General features: G+C 45.3%; 1 protein-coding gene across 4 annotated transcripts in view; it reads right to left on the reverse strand.

The window, feature by feature from the left end:
* Positions 1-19546, reverse strand: part of NCAM2 (neural cell adhesion molecule 2) — a 525500-nt gene that overhangs the window by 121059 nt on the left and 384895 nt on the right. For all 4 annotated transcript variants that reach the window (XM_060234386.1, XM_060234385.1, XM_060234388.1 and 1 more), the window contains exon 12: positions 15102-15275. In XM_060234386.1, coding sequence (XP_060090369.1) covers positions 15102-15275 — 174 coding nt within the window. The remainder of the gene's footprint in view (positions 1-15101; positions 15276-19546) is intronic.

Raw genomic sequence — 19546 nt, forward strand, 5'->3', positions numbered from 1 at the left:
CCCAAGAACTCCACCCTCGGCACCCTGAGGGAACATTTTTCCGCTTGACTTTCAGTCCGGCCTCCTGGAACCTGCGGAGGACCTCTAGCAGCCGGTTGGTGAACTCCTCCGCGTCTGGTGCAGTGATCAGAACGTCGTTGAAAAATGGTTGCACCCCGGGGATCCCTTTGAGGAGAGAATCCATCAGGCTCTGAAAGACCCCCGGAGCCACACTTACCCCAAATTGTAACCGCTGCACCCTGAAAGCCCCCCTGTGGGTCACTATGGTCTGGGCTTCAGCCGTCTCGGCGTCCACCGGAAGCTGCTGGTATGCCTGGGCCAAGTTCAGCTTCCCAAAAATTTTCGACCCCGCTATTGCTGCCAAAACGTGACTGACTACTGGGACGAGGTAGGGGTTATCTTGTAGTGCCTTGTTTATGGTGCACTTGTAGTCAGCACAAATGCGCACATTCCCATTCAGCTTCACCGGGGTTACTATCGGGGTTTCCCATGTGGCGTAGGAAACCGGTTCTAGCACTCCCTGGGCTGTGAGGCGGTCCAGCTCTGCTTCGATTTTGGGCTTCAGAGTGAACGGAACCCGCCTGGGCTTTAGCCGTATTGGCCGCACGCGGGGGTCGAGGGGTAAGGTTATGGGAGGACCCTTGTAGCACCTTAGGGCCCCATCAAACACCTCTGGAAATTCCCTGCACACATGCTCAAACCCTTGCGCCCCCAGCTGCTGCACCCCCACGATCTGAATTTCCAACGGATGAAACCAGGCCAGGCCCAGCAGTGTGGTGAGCTGGTGTTTGACCACCAGTATATTCAGTTTCCCCCTAAAACTCTTAAACTCCACCCTCACCGTGGCCCACCCCAGGATCTGTACGGGGTTCTTTTGGAAGTCCCGTAGTATGAAACCAGCCGGTCGCAGCTTAGGCCAGCCACGTGGGCACAGTTTTCATGGTGGCTGCGGCAGCCAGTGCTTCCATCTCCCTGGACGTTGTGCCTTCTTCGTCTCCGGCCAGCTCCGCGAAGGTCCTCTTCGGGAGTTACCTGGCTAGAATCCCATCCTTGTCGCCACTGTAATGTACTGAGTTGCGAGACGGCTTGAAGACAAGATGCTTTATTCGGTAGTACATTACAAGACAGCGAACACGTGGGCCGGGCCCCGCTTATATACATTACCCGGAACTGCCCCCCAGTCTGACCAGTCCAATCCTGGTCAGTCAAACTTCCCGCTACAGATCTTGATGGGCGGGGCATCTGGCGAGCTACATCCGGGGACCCGTGGGGTCGCCTCTGTAGCGATCGCCATGCGGTACATCCGCTTCTGTTTCAAGACATAACAGCTCCCATCTTTTTTCCTTTTTGCCTAATGGCAGTGCAGGAGCGCTCCGAAGGTTTCTCAGCAGATGTAGCAACTTTTTCAGGCAGGGCTAACAAATTTTCATGGTTTTATTGTGCCATCCACCCCAACATTTCTGGCACCAGCGCAACAGCAGCAGAGAAGACTACAAAGAGGCGCCGTTTTATTGAAGATACTGCTGGCCCTTTGAGGGCCTTAGATGTTGCCAGTGGCCATTTTGGAGGTGCAGAACTGAGCTCCAAAATCCTCATGCTGTCTAGAGAGCTCTTGGGAGAAGCTGGAAATGACAAACAGGGCTGCAGTCACAACAGAGTCCATCCATACAGTGGTAATGTACCCAATTATGGGAAAGTCATTCACTCTGCTGGGCTTATGAACAAATCAAAGCAGGCTATGCAAGAGTAATTCTTTGCCCTGTACTCTAGCCTAGACATTACTGATCAGGGCCCCAGTCGTCCTCTGTTTACCTCTTTCCAGTCCTGTCCCTCATGGCCCACAAAGGCAGTCCAAAAAGCCTCCATTCACAGGAAAAGACCTAGGAAATCAGGGGATGAGACAGCTTCCTCTGACTCTGAACAGGATGGAAATGAGGAGGGTGAATTTCTTTCAGGTTAAGAGACTGAGAAAGTCAATGTTCCAGAACAGTCCAGTAGATTTTTTTTTAAAAAAAAACAACCCTGAGGACTACAAATTTTTACTGGCTAAGTCAATAGCAGCCCTAGAAAATCACAAATCTCTTCTGAGGATGATGATGAATATAGAAAGGCCAGACATAAGTTTAAATCCAAATTTACAGGGAATTCAGAATTTTTTTCTTCTAAAGTAGTGATTGATAAGGGTTTTCCCTTCCCTGAGTATTTTGAATGCCAGCTATGCGTAGAATGGGACAAGCCAGCTGCATGCAGACAGTTCTCACCCCTAGTTAAAAAATTATATGCCTTGCCTCATGATGCTAATGAGTTGTTTCAGGTACCCCCTGTAGATGCTCCGGTGGCAGAGCTCCAGTCTTCAGGCTTACTCTCTGAAGACGGTCATGGTAAAATTCGTGATGCCTTGGAGAAGAACGTAGAGGTAGTACTGAAGAGGTTATATGAAGCCATAGCTATGATGGTCAGAGCTGCTGCCACTGTTTCCATTTCTTCTCAAGGATCCATTGTCTGGATATGCAAATTAATTCAGCTGTTACCTGAGAATAATTGTCGCCTTTTAGATGGAGCCAGTTGCATTCTTAAGGCAGCCTTCTTCTCTGCTGATGCTACTTTGGATATTTTGACGTTTGCTTCCAAAACTATGGTATCTCATACTGTTGCCAGACAGCTGCTTTGGCTCAGGGCCTGACCTGCAGATATGCTTATTCTTTTCAGGGGAATCACTTGTTCGGTAACACCTTAGACAACATTTTAATGGAAACTCAAGATAAGAAGAAGGCCATGCCCAGACGCATCAAACAATCTAACAAGCAAATTACCTAGTCCTTTCGTACCCAGCACACACTATCAAGGTTTCGTTCAGATACCAAGAAGGCCAACTGGGAGACATCAAAAAAACTACAGAAAAGGCTCCACTGGTCTCAGATTCACCAAGCAACACTTCACTAAGGCTTATTGAACTGATGCCAAGATCAAACATGACTGACTATGTTATTCTTCTGGTGGGGGTCTGTCTGTCTTACTTCTGTACAACCTGGGAGGCATTTCAAGAGGATATTTGGATTCTGGTCATGATATCCCAGGGCTACAGATCAAATTTTGCACTCTACCACCGGAAAGATTTCTACAGCTTCTGGCTATTATTTGTGAGGTGCCGGAAGATTGGAGGCGGGCGAATGTTGTCCCCATCTTCAAAACAGGAAAAAAGGAGGATCCAGGTAACTACCAACCCATCAGATTGACATCTATACCTGGAAACGTTTTAGAACAAATCATCAGTTAGTCAGTCCTGGAACATTTAGAAAGGATCCCTGTGATTACTAAGAGCCAGCATGTGTTTCTCAAGAACAAGTCATGTCAGACTAACCTGATCTCTTTTTTTGAGAAAGTGACTACTTTGCTGGGTCAGGGGAATGCTACAGACATTGTTTATTTTGATTTCAGTAAGCCTTTTGATAAGGTTCCACATACTATCCTTGTTCACAAGTTGGTAAAATGTAGTTTGGATCCTGCTACCGTTAGGTGGATCTGTAACTGGTTGACAGATGGTACCCAAAGAGTGCTTGTGAATGGTTCCTCATCCTCTTGGAGAGGAGTGACAAGTGGAGTGCCTCAAGGATCTGTCCTGGGGCCTGTATTGTTCAACATCTTTATAAATGATTTGGCTGAAGGAATAGAGGGAATGCTTATTAAATTTGCAGATGATACTAAATTGGGAGGGGTTGCAAATGCAGTAGAAGATAGAAACAGGATACAGGATGACCTTGACAGGCTGGAAAACTGGACTAAACCCAATAAAATGAATTTTAACAAGGATAAATGTAAAGTTCTGCATTTAGGTAGGAAAAATCCAATGCATGGTTATAGGATGGGGGAGACCTGTCTTAGCAGTAGTATGTGCGAAAAGGATTTAGGGATCTTACTGGACCATACGCTGAACATGTCAACAGTGTGATGTGTTGGCTAAAATGGTAAATGCAATTTTGGGCTGTATCAACAGAAGTACAGTGTCCAGATCATGTGATGTGATGGTATCGCTTTACTCTGCTCTGGTAAGACCTCCCCTGGAGTATTGTGTTCTGTTTTGGGCACTACATTTTAAGAAGGATATAGACAAGCTGGAATGGGTCCAGGGGAGGGTGATGAAGATGGTGAGGGGTCTGGAGATCAAGTCCTATGAGGAAAGGATGAAAGAGCTGGGCATATTTAGCCTGGAGAGGAGACGGCTGAGAGGTGATATGATCACCATCTTCAAGTATTTGAAGGGCTGTCATATTGAGGATGGTGCAGAATTGTTTTCTGTGGCCCCAGAAGGTAGGACCAGAACCAATGGATTGAAATTAAATCAAAAGAGTTTCCGGCTCAACATCAGGAAGAACTTCCTGACCATTAAGAGCGGTTCCTCAGTGGAACAGGCTTTCTCGGGAGGTGGTGGGCTCTCCTTCCTTGAAGGTTTTTAAACAGAGGCTAGATGGTCATCTGACAGCAATGAAGATCCTGTAAATTTAGGGGGAGGTATTTGTGAGTTTCCTGTATCGTGCAGGGGGTTGGACTACATGACCCTGGAGGTCTCTTCCAACTCTATGATTCTATAAAGTCCCCATTGGTCAAAAACCCTCTCAAATGTGCAATCTTCAATCATGTCATACAGTATCTCATCGACATCCAAGCCATAGAACCAGTTCCTTTCTACGAATGCGGTCAAGGAGTCTACTCAATCCTATTTGTATGTCCGAAAAAGAACGGAGATTGGAGGTCAATCTTGGATCTCAAATTCCTCAAAAAATTCCTCAAACTCCATCACTTTCACATGGAAACCCTGAGGTCTATAACAGAGACACTTCAGTCAGGTGACTTAATGGCATCAGTAGGCTTGACAGAGACCTATCTACACATTCCTCTACACCTAGCTCAACAGTAGTTCCCTTGATTTGCAGTGGCTAACAGACACTTTCAGTGCAGAGCTTCACTTTGGTCTCTCCATGCCTCCCAGAGTCTTCTCCACTATTCTGATAAATCCTGTTGTATCTCTAAGGAACCAGGGCATCCACGTCCATCTGTATTTGGACGATCCCCTGATCAGCCATTCGGTCCAAGTTCATTCAGGACACCAAAGTCACCTTAAGTTGCTTCCAGGAGCATGTGTTTTTGGTGAACCACTCCAACAGTTCACTCGTACCAATCCAGAGGATCAACATTTGGGAGTAATTATCGACCAGCGGTTCATTGTTTCTTCTTTTGTCCAAGGCCAAGAAGGTTTGAGATGCTGTGACTCCAGTCATCCAGAGCACTCACCCCTCCCTATTGTCCCTAGCCAAAGTGATGGATCTTTTTATATCTTGTTTGGATACTGTCCAGTGGACATGCCTTAACTCCAGATATCTACAGAAATTTCTTCAATCATATTATTATGGAGTGCAGGGAGATGTCCTTATTAGTTCCTTCAAAAGTAAAGCACAGTCTTCTTTGGTGGACAGCAATGGACAATCTTCTACAAGGCAAGGTTTTTAATGTTCCCGTTATCAAAGAAATCTTCACAGATGCCAGCCTGCAAGGATGGGGGGTGATGTTGAACGAGGTCCTGACTCAGGGTTGCTGGTCTATTAAAAAAAACAAAAACAGGTTACTTACCTGTAACTGATGATCTTCGAGTGGTCATCTGTGGATATACAGATGGACCGATGGGATACAGATGGACCGATGGGATATAGTGTGCCTGCACAGGTTCCGATTGGTACTTTAAAGCTAATTCTAGAAGGATTTTCACACCCTCTCCAGTGGTCATGCATGCGGGCTCCACCGCACATGCCCACTGGAATGGGCGCGAGGATCCCACCAGTTCCTTCTGACCACTGTGACCCCTGAAGGACCGACAGCAGTGGGGAAGGAGGGCGGGTTGTGTAAATGCACAGATGACCACTTGAAGATCATAAGTTACAGGTAAGCAACCTGTTTATCTTCTTCGTGGTCTCTGTGCTTCATACTGATGGGAGAATAGCAAGCAGCGTACATCTTACCTGGAAGGAGGGTGCTGGTGGTTCTCACAAGTGAACTGCCTCCAAGACTGCCCAGCCCACCAGAGAGGGACGGATGTCTAGGGCATAATGTCTCATGAATTTGTACGGTGAGGCCCAGGTGGCAACTCTGCAGGTGTCCTCATGGAGTGCGCATGAACAAACTGCAGGAGCGGCTTCTTTGCTAATAGGTAACTTAACTTAATGGTTTCTATAATCCATTTAGATAGCCGCTGTGTGGAAATTCTAGTCCTTCTGGTCTGGGTTGCGTATGAAACAAAGAGAGAGGGAGAACGGCGAAACTCCTATGTCCTGTGGAGGTAGAAGATCAGGGCTCACCTAACGTCCAAAGTATGCAACCTCCTTTCCTCGTCTGAGGAGGGAGCAGGAAAAAAGGTGGGTAGAACAATGTCCGCTGATAAATGGAACCCCGAAATGGCTTTCGGTAAGAAGTTCAGATCAGGGGCCAGGCTCACCCTGTCCGGGGTGAAGGTGAGATGGGGGGGTCACAATGTAATGCCCAAAGTTCCCCTACACAACGTGAGGACGTAATTGCAATTAGGAAGGCTGTCTTCCACGCCAGGAGTTGGTGTGAGCACATAGCCATGGGTTCAAAGGGTCTCGGCTGTTAGTTTGGACAACACAAGGGGTAAATCCCATGCTGGTGGCAGTGTGCGAGATGGAGGGAAAAGGTGAGTAAGCCCTTAAGGAACCATTTAGTGGACGAGTGCGTAAATATGGTTTTACTGTACATTGTACTTATGTGTTGTGAGCCGCCCTGAGCCTGCTTTGCGGGGAGGGCGGGATATAAATAAAAAGTATTATTATTATTAAATACAGAGAAATCGTCCACCTCTGCATGTGCTGCTGAGATAGTTGCAAGATACACTCAGAGGGATGAATGACTCAGCCCTCTGTCTGTGAGGGAGAACAGGAAACCAAAGACTAGGGTGAGGTCCAACTGAGGCGCATGGGCTCCCCAGCATGTGTAATAACAGACAAAGGCCTCCCACTTTGCCATGTAGGACTTCCTGGTGGATGGTCGGTGACTACTGAGCAGGACATGTTGTATCCTGTCAGACAGCTAAGTCAGGGCAGTCACCATGCAGTTAACTTCAACTGGGGTATGTTGTGGTGGAGTGCCATGCCCCCGTGCGCCAGCAGGAGGTCTGGTGGGAATTGATGCCACAATTGGTTGGAGAGACGAAGCAGTGCTGGGAACCAATGTTGCCATGGCCACCACAAGGTGGTCAGGATGCCCACTGGTTGTTTCTCCATTATCTTGTGCAGGGCCTTGGTCACTAAAGGTATTGGAGGGAACATGTAAAGATGTCTATGGCACCAGGGGTAAAGGAGCCCATCCTCGAGCACTAGAGGGTCCCCACCCCCTCTGCAGCAGAATGCCAGACATTTCTTGCTTTCCCTGGTGGTGAAAACATCTATGTCCAGGTACCCCCATTTCTGAAAGAGGGGTTTTAGGTATAGCCAATTCAAATCCCATTCGTGAAAAGACGTCCCTCCTCTGCTAAGGGAGTCTGCTGTCACATTCTGTATACCCGGGAGATGAGAAGCAATCGGATGAACCTGCCATATCAGACAGTCCTCCCATATGTCCATGGCCAGTTTGCATAACCGGAGGGAGACTGTACCTCCTTGTTTGTTGAGGTAGTAAAGGGTTGTCCGTCAGCACAGAGATCACCAGGCCTTGAATCAGATGCTGGAAGGAGTGGAGGGCATACTGAATAGCTAGCAGCTCTAGAAAGTTTATGTGACACCGTAGGAGGTGTGGCTCCCAAGGGCCCCCTATGCAGATCCCTGCTAGGTGGGCTCCCCATCCCCATAGGGAGACATCTGTCGTGATGGTCTTGGAGGGAATCTGAAGCTTGAAAGGGGCTCCCCGTCCCAGGTTGTGGTTTGACTCCCACCATGTCAGGGAGTGCAGGAGGCATGGTGGTATGGTGAGTTTGTGGGATTGGAGGTGCCTGGACAGACTGAACATTCGTATGAACCACACTTGGAGCGGGCGCATGCACAGCCATGAATGTAGCATGACCAAGGTCGTGGATGCCATGAGTCCGGCGCTCTGGGGAGCTCTGGGAGCGGAGGAGCCGAGGAGAGACGAGAGGCGAGTGAACTTTGGGACGAGGGCTCGGTGGGTGCCTGTGACCCCGCCCTGCTCCCCCCCCCTTTTTTCTTGTCATCTCGCGCTCACCGATCCACCCATCCTCCTTCCTTTTACAAGCGCTGAATAACACGGCTGACTCAGCAGCCTGGGTATCCCCAATTAGAGAAGCCCTATACGGGGCTCAGGGGAGCCCAGGTTGTGTGCTGAGTTAGAGAAGACCTGAGGCAACGCGGCCGGACGGGCCAAGAGATCGCAAGAAGGACCTTGCCTCCCCTACCCTCCCCTACCCCCCCTCCCAGATTGCCAGGCTATAGATGTCCGAGCGGCTGAATCAAACCCGAGGTGACTACCACCTGCACTTGCACTTTAACATCAGTGGGACTATTTTAACATCTTGATACCACCGGCACCTGCACTTTAACACCACCGAGACCATCACCGGGACTAATTTCACAAATGTTACCAATGAAGAACATCTATGGGCAGTGTGCAATAATTACCCAACAGACTATCCGGACTCACACCCCACAGATGAATGAAGGCTAGCTCACTAATAGAATTAACTATTATTACTGTTAATTAATTATTGATCATTTTATCAATCAATTAGTGAATAAATTAATATCAAGAAAAAAATTCTTAACTTATTAATTAGGATGGGGTGGGAGGGATTATTTATTAATAAGTTTAGGAACCAATGAATTTATAGAAATTTAAACTAATTGACTGTAAGGTGGATTGGGAGGGCTAACTAAATTAATTAATTCAAGATACAAGTAGTGGGTTATAAGCCGGAATCGGAAGGGCTGGTGAGGAGGGTAATTGAAATTGCAGGTGGAGACAAATCGGGGGAGTGATGCCGGTGACTTTATCTTGGGTTGCTGCAGATGCTCGGCCAGGGGATTCCAGTGCTCCTGGGGAGGGGAAGATATGACAGTGGGAATAGACAGAAATATAATGGAAGGAGACGGAGACAAAACAGTGCTCGGCCACCTTCCAGTCTACTTCCCATCCCAATGGTGGCAGGTAGTGGGACCAAGAGGAAATGCCCGCCTCTGTCATTGGTGTTATGTAACGCCAGGTCCATAAATAATAAGACCGCAACTCTTAGGGAGTTTCTGCTACGGCAGAATATGGACCTGGCTTGCGTGACCGAGACCTGGGTGAGGGACGGGGAGACAGTAGCTCTCTCCCAGATTTCCCCCCCCCGGGATACTCGGTCTTTCACCAATCACGGATCAGCGGGCGGGGGGGGAGGCGTAGCGTTACTCATACGGGAGGATTACTCCTTTCGGGCTCTCCCGGACCCAAAGATTGATGGGATTGAATGCGCCGGTCTGATGTGGGATGTTGGAGAGGGGTTGGCAGTTGGGCTGGTGTACCGTCCGCCTAACGCACCAGCTAACGCCTTACCATCACTATTGGAGGCAGTGGCGGGCTGGGCGTTGGAGTACCCGAGGCTTATGGTCTTGGGCGACTTCAATGTCCATGCCGACGACACGGCCTCCACTCAGGCGATGGACCTAGTGTCGTCCATGGACGACACTAGGACTCTCTCAATTTGTCACGACTCCCACACACCAGGCCGGCCACACATTAGACCTGATCTTTGCGTCCGGGATTTTGGTGAACGATATCGCCGTAGAAGCGGTACCATGGTCGGATCACCTGGCCCTTAAGGCCCGTATGGGGACGCTGCCCCAACCCTGTATGGGCAGAGAGCCTATTTTGGCTCGCCCTCGGGGCTTGATGGACCCGGAACGGTTCCAAACGGCCCTGAGGGATCCCTGGCCCACTGGCAATTCCCTCGATGACCTGGTGGAGATCTGGCAGGGCCAGTTGTCCAGGGCTATCGACGAAATTGCACCTCGGCGTCCTCTACGCCCTCGTATGAAGCTGGCTCCATGGTATACCTTGGAGTTGCGCTGGCTGAAACAAGGGCTCAGACGACTAGAGAGGCAGTGGAGGCATACTCGGGACGAAGCAACGAGAACATCCTACAGAACGTTTATGAAGTCTTATGAGATGGCAGTCAAGGCTGCAAAGAAAGATTACTTTGCAACCAAGATTGCATCTGCAAACTCGCGCCCAGCACAATTATTTAGAGTAATTGGGGATCTTATAACGCTGCCACAAGGCAAACCAAACGTTAGAGAATCAGAATAGGCTGTGAGGCATTTGCGAAATACTTTGCAGATAAAATCTCGTTGCTCCGCCAAGACCTGCCTACCACTTTGGATACAGTGAGTGAAACTGAGGCACCGTGCCTGTCTTCGGGTATAGTGCTGGATCACTTCGACCCGCTCAGCCTGGAGGAAGTTGACAGAATCCTTTCTGCTGCTCGCCCGACAACATGCGATCTGGACCCTTGCCCCTCTTGGCTGATTAAATCTTGCCAGGGGGAGCTTAGTTGTCCTTTACGGGACATCATAAACAGGTCCCTCTCAGAGGGGCAGTTTCCAACACCTCTGAAAGAGGCCTTGGTCCGCCCTCTCTTGAAAAAAGCTACAGCAGACCCGGCCAAATTGGCGAACTACCGGCCGGTGTCTAACTTACCGTTTTTAGGTAAAATTATTGAGAGGGCCGTGGTGTCGCAGCTTCAGAGGCTTCTGGATGACGCTTCTGTCCTAGACCCATGTCAGTCTGGTTTCCGGCCGGGCCATGGGACGGAGACGGTGTTGGTCGCCTTGGTAGATGACCTCCAACGGCAACTGGATCGAGGCGGCGCTGCGGTGCTGATGCTGTTAGATCTGTTGGCTGCATTTGATACAGTTGACCATCGGCTACTGACGCGCCGCCTCGCCGACTTTGGGGTTGAGGGGTCGGCCTTGCAATGGCTTTCCTCCTTTCTCCTGGGTCGGGGACAGAGGGTGGCTATCGGGAGTGAACGGTCCCGGAGGCGTACACTGGATTGTGGGGTGCCCCAGGGAGCAGTACTCTCCCCGATGTTGTCCAACATCTATATGCGCCCCCTCGCCCAGATTGCCCGGCGGTTTGGGCTGGGTTGCCATCAATATGCAGATGACACCCAGCTCTATCTACTAATGGACGGCTGGCCCGACCCCGCACCAGGGAATCTCGACCGGCCCTTACAGGCTGTTGCGACATGGCTCAGGCTGAGTGGGCTGAAGCTGAACCCAGCGAAGACAGAGGTCCTTTGCGTGGGTCGCGGCGCCCTGGGAAGGGAAATAGCTCTCCCGGTCTTTGATGGTGCGCCATTGAAAGCAGCGCATCAGGTAAAGAGCCTGGGTGTTTTACTGGAGCCTTCATTATCGATGGAGGACCAGATAGCAGCCACTGCCAAGTCAACATTCTTCCATCTGAAGCGGGCAAGGCAATTGGCCCCTTTCCTTGAGCGCCGGGACCTCGCAACAGTGATCCACGCAACGGTCACCTCAAGATTGGACTACTGTAATGCCCTCTACTTGGGGCTACCTCTGTGCCGGACTCAGAGACTGCAGCTAGTGCAGAATGCGGCGGCCAGGCTGTTGTTGGGACTCCCAAAACGGGAACATATACAGCCGAGGCTACGTGAACTGCACTGGACTAGTATTTATTTACTATTGAACTGCACTAGATTTTTCTCAGTCCATAGCTGGACGTGGAATATGTAAGAAATTCTGATATGTGAAATTAGAAGGCTAAATGAGACTACTTTTCTTTTCTTTTCTTTTTGTTTGTTTTTGGGCTATAATAAGTTGTTTTGTTTAAAACAATACGGATTTAAAAGTTAAAAGGCTAAAAAGTTTTTGAAAAGAATTTTATGTAAAGATAGTTATTTTAGCTTAATTTTTAAGAAGGCAGATAACATAATTTCCTGACAAATTGCTGATTTTGTTTTTAATAGATAATGATATTAGTTTCTATGTTTGTTATAGATATGGGTAATTCTACAAGTTAATCAATAACTCAGGAGATAAATTTCTTTTTTAGTAAGAAGGGTTTCCTGAAATGTTTTTATCTTGGATAGTTGGGTGGGTAACTCTCAATAAGAATAGGTTTGAGACATTCATTTTTGGGTCATAAAAAGTTGTTTTTCCTAGCCCAATAGGGATACAAGAGGTGGATTAATTGTTAAAAAGACAGACAACACAGATGTTATGTAAACTACGACTCATTTGTCAGCAATTGGTTGAGGAAATTAAATTCCAATTAGAGGAATGTGATCTGAATATTGATTCCCTAGCCCTCATGTTCAAGAACGGGGCAAAAGAAATTATCAGAGACCGATTACTGGAATTGGAGTTAAAACAATCTCTGGCCAAAGTTGGGGGGATGTACATCCCAACCCTTTTTACAAGTGACCTTAAATGTGCCAGGTATCTAGAAAAGATACAGCCAATTAAGATCAGGCGGATGCTGTCCTTGGCACGCCTGAACATTCTGGACACAGCAGTACTGAGGGGCCGTTTCCACAAGATCCCGTTAGAAGACAGGATCTGTCCGTGCGGCCTGGAGGAGGTCGATACGGTTTCCCACCTTATTCTGAACTGTCTTTTCCATACAGAGGCAAGGTACAGACTTTTGCGGAACCATCTAATGCTAGCTGAATCTTTAAATCAGGCCCAAACCATTTACTTCCTCTTAGGGGATGGGAGTGATCAACTTTCTTTGGATCTTGCTAAGTTTCTATATGTTACCGACCTTGACAGGAAGAAATTTAATGCTGTCTGTATTTGAAAGAAGATGCTTTTAGTTAAGTGTTGCCTACGTCAGCTAATTTTATTACCACTTTGATGGATGTACAAGTTTTATATTGTTATGTTATATTTCAACTTGGTGTTGTGTTGTACTGTTATTGATGAGTTGTGTTGTTGCTGTCGATTGGCTTAGAGCCGCAATAAACTGACTGACTGACTGGTGGTTACATTGAAGAGAGTGATCTAGAGACAACCTGCCATTTTGGAGCCTTGATGCCCTGTGTGGGGCTTTTTAAAAACCGAACCAGTTCAAACACTGGTTCGTAAACCAAGCTGTGGTTCGGGTTACGAACTGGTCCGGGAACCGGTCCAGTTCTGTTCGTGAACTGAACCAGCATTTTCTGGTTAGGGATATATATATAGAAGCTGGGTTCAGGTACCTGGCTCAAGGTTGACTTAGCCTTCTGAGGTTGGTAGAATTAATACCCAGCTTATTTTCGGTAAAGGGCAGATAACAAAAAAGTCATGATGTGACATGATGTGAAAATGTCATGATGTGACATCACCCTATGGGTCAGAAATAACTTGATTCTTACATAGTGGACTATCTCTACCTTTATTAATAGAATACATAATAGAATAGAATACAGGGAAATATTGCATATATGCATCATGGGGTATGAAGTCTGCTATGTTTTTAATTCATTAAGTGTATTCAGTTATGGAATTATATTATTATTAGTACCTTACAAGTGGGGACTTGCACAACATGTGTGAGGAAAGTTCATCTCTCCTCTTCCTTTACTTCCTTCCCTCTCCCCTTTTCTCTAAGAAACTTCCCCCTCTTTCTTCCCCCTTCCCTTCTCTGTCAATCTATCCAATGCTATTCCTCCCTCTTTCCTTATCTGTAAACCTACCCTCTCTCTCTTTTGCCCCATTCCTTCTCCATCAATCTTCTCCTCCCCTTCTCTGTCAACCTACCTCCTCTATTTCTCCGCCTCTCTTATCTGTCTACCTAAACCCTTCTTTCTGTGCTGAGGATAAGGGGAATGTGCCCTCAGAAAAGACCTCTTCTTCAGTAGTCGAATGGGTATCCTTTCACGCCAAGGAACCATCCCTGAGCAGGGAGGGAGGGAGGCTCTTAGTAGTTGGTGATTTGATCCTTAGGCAAGTAGACTGGGTGGCAAAACCACAAACTGACTGTATGGTGACTTGACTGCCTGGTGCGAAGGCAGCCCTTCCATGGAGATTTTTAAACAGAGGCTGGATGTCTATCTGACAGCAATGCAGATCCTGTGAATTTAGGGGGGAGGTATTTGTGAATTTCATGTATTGTGCAGGAGGTTGGACTAGATGACCCTGGAGATCCCTTCCAACTCTATGATTTCATGAACATCTTCAAAAACAGCTGATGGGGGGGAATTTAACCCCCATTTTTAAAAAGATATCAGAATTTTCTCTAAACCTGCCCCCAAAGTTTGCAGAAGCATATGTTTTAGGTAAGTGTGGCTTCAACCCATGGTTTTTGATATCAGCAAATGGGGGCCACACAAGAAATAGATACATAGTCATATGAAATACAAATGCAGAGAAGAGAAACAGATAATAATGCAATCACGATAAGCTTAACTTACTGTACATTTCTTCATCTTCAAATTATTTTTTCTGCTTCCTTTTCCTCCAGGGAAATATTGCATATATGCATCATGGGGTATGAAGTCTGCTATGTTTTTAATTCATTATCTTGCACAATCTTCCCTGAAGGAATGCAGTATTATAAAGGAGGATGGACGTCAGCTTCAAAATGTTTCCCATTGATAATCAACATCTTGACAGGATACCCTTTAAACTCATTGTAATTATACCTTTAAGATGGCCCATAGCTAAAGACGATAGTGCACAGTTCCCTAACAGCTTCAGATTTTCTTCTTCATGGATTATATTGTATTAGTAAGAAACTTCACTGGATTGTAACATTCCTTTCTTTATATTTTCTTTGGCTATGATGTGCTATGTGTGTTGATGCTTGCACACTACAAATATGGCTAGCCATAATTTTGAAAAGAATACTTTAGGTTATTGATTTCTCTGAAAGTCCGAATCTAAGACAATATTGCCCATGAGAATAAAAAAAAAGTTATATCTGTGGAACTTGTACAAGCATATACAAAGTTATTTTATAGTAGTGGATATCTCCTAAAATAGTTTAGTCCACTTTAGGAAATGTACTTCCAAAATAATTTACAATAGTAAATAAATACTTAAACACTTAACCCTTGTTTCACATTTATCCCATTAATCATCTGCATTTTCTCTTTGCAGACTCACTCTGATCTCCATGGGAAAGCACAACTTTCCACGTTTCTGAAGTGACTTCTTTTACGTCCACTTGATAATGATGAATGGGAACACCTCCATGTGAATCTGGTCTGTTGAAAGAGATTTCAGCAGTTGTCTGTGATACTTCTATAATTGTCACTCCATGTGGACTAGACGGTACATCTACAGAAGAGATAACATAATTATAAATCAATAACTAAACAATATACTATTTAAGAATACATCAATAATACTATGGTGAGAAAAAATAATAGGGAAAGTGGGTGAACTATAGAAAATATGTAAATGCAACAGAGCTCCAATATTTTGAGTTGAGACAAAATTACACTGCAGGAACAAAGAATTATATTTCGTTGGCAATGCAACAGTGATAAAATATTTAAATAGTTTCACCTATTTCACTTCAGTTAGCAAACTTCATTGTATGCTCTCCTCTACCATCTTCTTAGTCAAGCAATATTACTTCTGTTCTTATTTCTATGCTAAATGTAACAATTAGATATGGGCATGGAATGGGAAAATGGTGGTTTGTGTTGATTCGTGGTTCATTTAATGTCATGGTTTGTATGGTTGCCCAAACCAAATGGAGGTTCATTGGTTTGGGAGGTGTTAAACTCACCAGGAGTCTTCAGCAGGCTCTCTTCCACCCACCAAGTTTGGAGAAGATTGGATTTAAAATGCCTGCGTTATAGCTTTCTAAAGCAGGTGCCCCCAGGAAAACTCAACTTCACCTCTCAAAATTAATGTCTCTCTTTGTGTTCTGAAGTGGAAGCAGCGGAGTCAGGATGTCTGCTCCCATAGAGCAGAATGGGAGCTCTGTGATTGGTTCCCAGAGCTGCCAATCAATCTACAGAAAAATTCCTATGGGTGTTTCTAGGGTTCCCAGAAGTCCACCCCCAGCATTGCCTAGGAATTGATTGAATCAGTGCCAGGCTTTCTGAGAAAACAAACCAAATGAATGACCAAGGAAGAAAGGTGGTTTGTTTTCCAGTTTGGGCATGGTATGAACCAGTTCAAAATGAACCATGAATTGGCCCATGGTAACAATTCCCAACAACAATGCTTCTGGGACTGCACTAGAGTCTGCATGCCATATTGTCCCTCCACATTCCATGGAAAATCTTGTATCTTGTAGCTGAATGAAAAGACAGTTTATCACATTCTCTGCCACTCCATTTGGTTATCATTTTCTCTTCATTTACATATTCACATAATATGGGAGAATATGATTATACCAATTGCATTTTAAAATGCATCATCTGCTTGGCAATCAATACCCAAGTTTTATGATTACATCTGATACAATATGCTGTGGCCCAAAAGTTTCATCCCACAATATGTTTATAGTGTTCCTTGAATTATTGTTGGTTTTGCTGACATTTTATTAATAGAGCTTTAGAAAATGGCATTAATTGCCATTTCTAGAAATTGTGAGATGTGCTGTACTGTCTCTCCATTTTTCATTCTACACTGCACCACTGGTACCTGTGGCAAGATGTTTTTAAAAGCTGGTTTACTCTTTGGCTACAATTGCTATGATTTAAACAAATATTGAGCTGTGGGTGATGTTCACATCTGCCATTGGACTTCTCATAGTTCTGTCATCAAAAGAAGACATAACACCAGTGTGGTAAAGTGGTTAGAGTGTCAGACTAGGATGTGAGAGACCAGGTTCGAATCTCCACTCTGCCATAGCAGAAAGTTATACCAGCAAAAATCATGATGTAACCCATAGGTAAAGCACATGCCCCTGCAGCTGTGATCTCACCTACAAGTCCGTGAATAGCACAGGATACCAACCATGGACACACCAAATCACATCCCTTCCCAGATGCAGCCAACCCCTTCCCCAAATCATAACTCCCCCTTGCACTATCTTGGATTTGACTTTCACCAATAAGGAAGAATTGGTTAATGAGGTGAAAGTAGTGGATGCCCTGGATAGTAGTGACCATGTAATTTTGGAACTTACAGTCTCAGGGAAGGGAAAAGTTGTATGTAGTCAGACATATATGTTGCACTTCAGAAAGCACATTTTGACAAACTTAGTTATGCTGGGTAGAACTGCATGGTCAGAAATTCTTAAGCAGAAGGGAGTTGAAGAGGGGTGGAAGTTTATTAAAAGAGAAATACTGAAGGCGCAATCACAAATTATTCCTATGAGGAGAAATGGGAGGAGCCTAAAGAAGCCAAGGTGGTTCCATACACAGCTTTCTGAGAACCTGAGAATTAAAGAAGGTTATAAGGAGGGCCTTATAACCAAGGATGAACATAAACAAATAACCATAAATATAAACCAAAAATATGAACAAATATATAACAAATAAACACACAGAGAGAGAGAGAGTTAGAAAAGGTAAAGCTGAGTTTGAACGTTGGCTAACAAGAGATGCTAAAGACAACAACAACAAAAAGGTTATTTTCTGATGGACAAAGTAAGAAAAAAGAGCAAGGACATGGTAGGCCCATTGTGGGGACAGGAAAATTAAATTGTAACAAGTTATTAAGAGAGGGCAGAACTACATGATTCCTAATTTTTCTCAGTCTTCTCTTGTGAGGAAAATGGTGCTCAGCATGGCAAAAATAGAACACATGATGAGGGAAGGGTGTTGCAGCCTAGGATCAGCAGAGGGGTAGTACATAAGCAACTAGTTTATTTAAATTAATCTAAGTCCTCAGGGCCAGATGAATTGCATCCAAGGATACTAAAAGAACTTGTAGATGCAATTTTTGAGCCGCTGGCCGTTATTTTTGAGAATTCTTGGAGAACAGGTGAGGTTCCAGAAGATTGGAGATGGGTAAATGTTGGCCCTATCTTCAAGAATGGGGGAAAGGAGGAACTGGGTAACTACTGACCTTTCAGCTTGACATCTATACCTGGAAAGGTTTTAGAACAAATAATCAAACAGTCAATCCTGGAACATTTAGAAAGGATGCCTGTGATTACCAAGAGCCAGCATGGGTTTCTCAAGAACAAGTCATGTCAGACTATCTCTTTTTTCAAGAAAGTTACTGCCTTGCTGGATCAGAGGAATGCTGTAGACATTGTTTATCTTAATTTCAGTAAGGCTTTTGATAAGGCTGCACACAGTATTGTAATTCACAGGGTGTCTGTTGTGGGGAGGGGAAGAAAAAGGAGATTGTAAACCACTTTAAGACTCTGAGTGAAGGGCAGGGTATAAATCTAATCTCTTCTCTTCTTCTTCTTTTAAAAAGACAAATGCAATTTTGGGCTGTATCAACAGATAAAGTGTCCAGATCACACAAAGTGATGTTATCACTATACTCTTGTTTAGTTAAACCTCAGCTAGAGTATTGTGTTCAGTTTTGGGCACCACAATTTAAGAAGGATATAGGCAAACTGGAATGTGTACAGAGAAGGGCAACAAAGATGGAGAGGAGTCTGCAGACCAAGTCCAACAAGGAAAGATTGAAGTAGCTGGGTATGTTTAGCCTAGAAAGGAAACAATTGAGAGGTGATATAACCATCTTCAAGTATATGAAGGGCTGTCATATAGAGGATGGTATAGAGTTGTTTTCTGTTGCCCTGGAAGGTTGGACCAGAACCAAGAGGTTGAAATTAAATCAAAAGTTTTTGGTTATACATGAGGAAGAACTTCCTGACAGTTAGTGGGGAGCAGGCTTCTTCGGGAGGTGGTGGGCTCTCCTTTTTTAGAGGTTTTCAAACAGAGGCTAGATGGCCATCTGACAGCAATATTGATTCTGTGAACATAGGCAGATTATAAAAGAAAAGGCAGGAAGACAATAACTCATAGACAATGACATGAAATAAAATCATGTGCATTGATGGAAGGACATGAGTGTAAGCATAAATGGGCTGTGATATGTTCCTGTTTGAGTCACACAACTGCTTACAGCAAACGTTTGAAGCACATAGTGAGAATCCAGAACCATCTAAGTTCTGCATTTGCCACAACAGCTGCACAATAAGGCTATCAGTCATCAGAGGCTAAGTGAGGAAGAGCCAAGAGCAGTTATCCATCTTTGCACTGGTTTATTATGATAGTTATTATCTGAATCTTCAATTGTTCCACGAATTTTGTACCATGTTTTTCAAGTCGCATGATGATGAATTCAATTGACTTCATCATGCAAGTGACCAAACATTATCTGGAAAATGCTTTCTCAGAATAAGAAATTCAACACTATGTAGATTATATAGTTCAGCTTCTTTTCTCCATGTGAGTTCAAAGTAGAGAACAAAGTGGTGTGAAAGCACTCTAAATGGAATAATTCCCTGAAGATCCTTAACAATCCTAAAGGAAACCAACATGCAGAGCTCTTTTTCTCGTAGAAGCTCCTCTGCATATTAGGCCACGGCCCGCTGATGTAGCCAATCCTCCAAGAGCTTAGAGGGCTGTTAGTACAGGGCCTACTATAAGCTCCAGGAGGATTGGTTATCAGGGGGCATG

Source organism: Heteronotia binoei, chromosome 3, assembly GCF_032191835.1.
Source record: "Heteronotia binoei isolate CCM8104 ecotype False Entrance Well chromosome 3, APGP_CSIRO_Hbin_v1, whole genome shotgun sequence".
Classification (NCBI taxonomy): domain Eukaryota; kingdom Metazoa; phylum Chordata; class Lepidosauria; order Squamata; family Gekkonidae; genus Heteronotia; species Heteronotia binoei.